We start from the raw sequence: 2,730 nt of genomic DNA, 5'->3' as shown, positions 1-2,730 counted from the left end.
ATATACATATATATACACACATATATATATATATATATATATACACACATATATATATATATACACACGCACGCACATACAAATATATATATATATATATATATATATATATATATAGAAGGTGCTTATATGTGTGTGTGTATTATCAGAGGTGGAGTAGGTTCATTAGCAACTGAGTGGTTGGTAGACGACGCTAGGCTTGACATTTCAAACAGCACTAGAAACATGTCACCGTAAAAGCATTTCAAATGATGATGATGATGATGGTGTGTGTGTTCGCTCATCTTGTTGAAGTCATCTGTTTTCAAATTGTTTGATTTCTCATACAAAAACACAAAGTTATGTCACATACTGAACAACATTGAAAGGAAATTAAGCGATAAAGCAACAAAAACAAAATAGCTTGGCTTAAATATAAAAAAAAACTTCCGGAAATACTTAACAAAAATGACATGACGCTACTTTCGGATATGTAAACGTCACCTTTTCTTTTAAATATAAATATTAGTAATATATTTTACTGATTTATTTTCAACCAACAAATAATGTGTAATATCTGAGACAATTACAGATTTCTTCTGTAGAATTAATTGTACAATTTTACAAGACGAGCGGCCAAAAAGACTAAAGCTGTACAAATGCTTTATGTCTATACAAAGATCTACAACTGGAATCGAAATCTGCCGATAAATAAGAATTTATTTTATGTTTTAAATTTATTCTTCTAACTTCATTTTGTCAATATTTTATTTGCGACGATTTCGTTTTATTCCAGGTGTCCAGGTTAAAAACGTACGGTTTCAACAAGATCTCATGCATATTCTCTCCAAACTGATATAGTCGCGCACTAATAAAACAGATGCTTACAAGTAAATAGGAAATAGAGAGTAAACGAAAAAATATATTGAGAATCGATCTAATTCAGTGATTTATAGGAAAGAATATCTGTAATCATTTCAAACTGAAGCAATTTCAAAATTGTCACTGTGACATTTAAATATAGGTGGAGTTATAGAAGCAGTTGTTTTCCCGCCGTTACGCCTAGATAATACAAACTACCAATCAACATTCCGATATGGCAGCACGTGACATAAATTTCGCGGGAGACTGGAACCCACACAGAACGTGTATCTGTATTTACAGCCACACAATTCTCTGACGGAGTCGAAAAGAAGACACTTTTAATTGAAATTCATCAGATTCCTCTGATATATTTTTCTGTTAAAGATTGAATCGGTTTTAGTCTCTTTTCTAAAAAAGAAAAATGTGCAGTGAATACGAAAAACTTCGTCTGAAAAATCTCGCCGACAATCGGAGGGTTTTGGCTGAGCTGGGAATCCGTCATTCTGTAAGTTGTTTTTCGTCCATATTAAGTTATTCTTTTCTTTGTCTCCTCTTCTTAAATTGTCGGTTAAGCAGGGTTAAACCGGCTAAGCCGGTAACACACGTGCTTTTCCACGGAAGTTTTAGTTTTTATCTTTCTCAAAAGCAGAAATATTTCATGTCTTAAAAAGATAGAGAACTTTTTCATCGTAATTTTTTTAGACATTCAATATTTAAAAAAAAAACAACCTCCTAACAAGTGTCATTTCTAAAAAGTAGAGCGAATTGTTTTACACTTGTTTATAAAACATGTAGATTAAAAAAAAAAGTTTTCGGTTATGAAATTATTTTTAAAAGAAGAAAACGTTTCACCGCTCATCTCGTGTTCTTGCAGATTCTATTTCATGCTAAAACATTCAAAATTAATATTTATGGGGAAAGATGTGAAAACAGTAAATGACTAAATAAACGGCCACCTGTTTTTTGTATTGCGGAAATGAAATAGATTGCCATAATACTTTTATCTACTGCCGGCATAATACTTTTACTAAGAACCTCTAGTTAAGTGGTTGTTCTACATGGTAGAAATAGTAGTCAAATCACCCTCAAAGCACACTCCATCATTTTAGAAAATAACGTCATATATTGCTATCCTTGAATCATCAGTTGATAGTGAAAAGACGAGAGGGTCACGGTTGGCATTCTCTTGATCATTGATTTACTGGACTGGGGTTGACCTAGAGCTAAACAACATCGACCAAACTTAGAATTATCTATTTCCTAAGAAAATAGCAGCTTAATCCATGCATATCACAAGTCTATGATTATAGAACACAGTGGATAATGTAATCTTTGATACATTAAAGAAGAAGAAGAAAAAATTACAAGATGGTCGTGGCTGGAACGTTTTTGATAAGAGATCTGTCTTTACTATCGTATTGAGCCACGGTCACCTCGTCCTCATATTTGGAGTCTCTTCCTCCAGACTAGTCACCTAACCACTTCATTGCTGAGTCTTTCCTCTTGGGTGGTCGAATCTTCTTGGAATCGGTCTCTGTCGCCGTGGGCACGCACATAATTAAAGCGAGATATTGCCCATTCAGGGCTGACCATTCAAGTTGCATGGCAACCTCGCTAGGGCCAGTAGCACGAAAAAAAAAAAAAAAAAAGAAAGCACCTGGTACGCGTTGTAAATTGCTTAGTGTTAGGAAACGCTGGATCCTGTGAAACCGTCCAATCCATGTCGGCAATGGATCATGAGCGTTCAATGATGAAACTACGATTTTCATTAGGCTCCAGGCTAGCTATAAATGAGCAGATCGTTTCTATAATGAACCCAACTAAATATGACTTAATAAAGTAACCTTAAAATGTTATTTTATTGTGTTTTTACTACCACCTGATAAG

At 34.0% G+C, this 2,730-nt stretch overlaps 2 protein-coding genes across 3 annotated transcripts in view; one reads left to right on the top strand and one right to left on the bottom strand.

Moving 5' to 3' along the window:
• LOC106872210 (uncharacterized) overlaps positions 1-2,730 on the bottom strand; it is a 14,829-nt gene that overhangs the window by 3,659 nt on the left and 8,440 nt on the right. The gene's annotated exons all lie outside the window — the stretch shown is intronic.
• The window catches only part of LOC106872212 (E3 ubiquitin-protein ligase UHRF1), a 21,146-nt gene continuing 19,491 nt past the window's right edge, over positions 1,076-2,730 (top strand). Inside the window, exon 1 of the mRNA XM_014919121.2 lies at positions 1,076-1,348. Within this exon, the coding sequence (XP_014774607.1) occupies positions 1,265-1,348 (84 nt within the window). The 5' untranslated portion in view covers positions 1,076-1,264. The remainder of the gene's footprint in view (positions 1,349-2,730) is intronic.

Source organism: Octopus bimaculoides, chromosome 6 (assembly GCF_001194135.2).
Source record: "Octopus bimaculoides isolate UCB-OBI-ISO-001 chromosome 6, ASM119413v2, whole genome shotgun sequence".
NCBI lineage: Eukaryota > Metazoa > Mollusca > Cephalopoda > Octopoda > Octopodidae > Octopus > Octopus bimaculoides.
The sequence above is the reverse complement of the archived record's forward strand: the minus strand, read 5'-3'. Positions and strand labels throughout refer to the sequence as shown.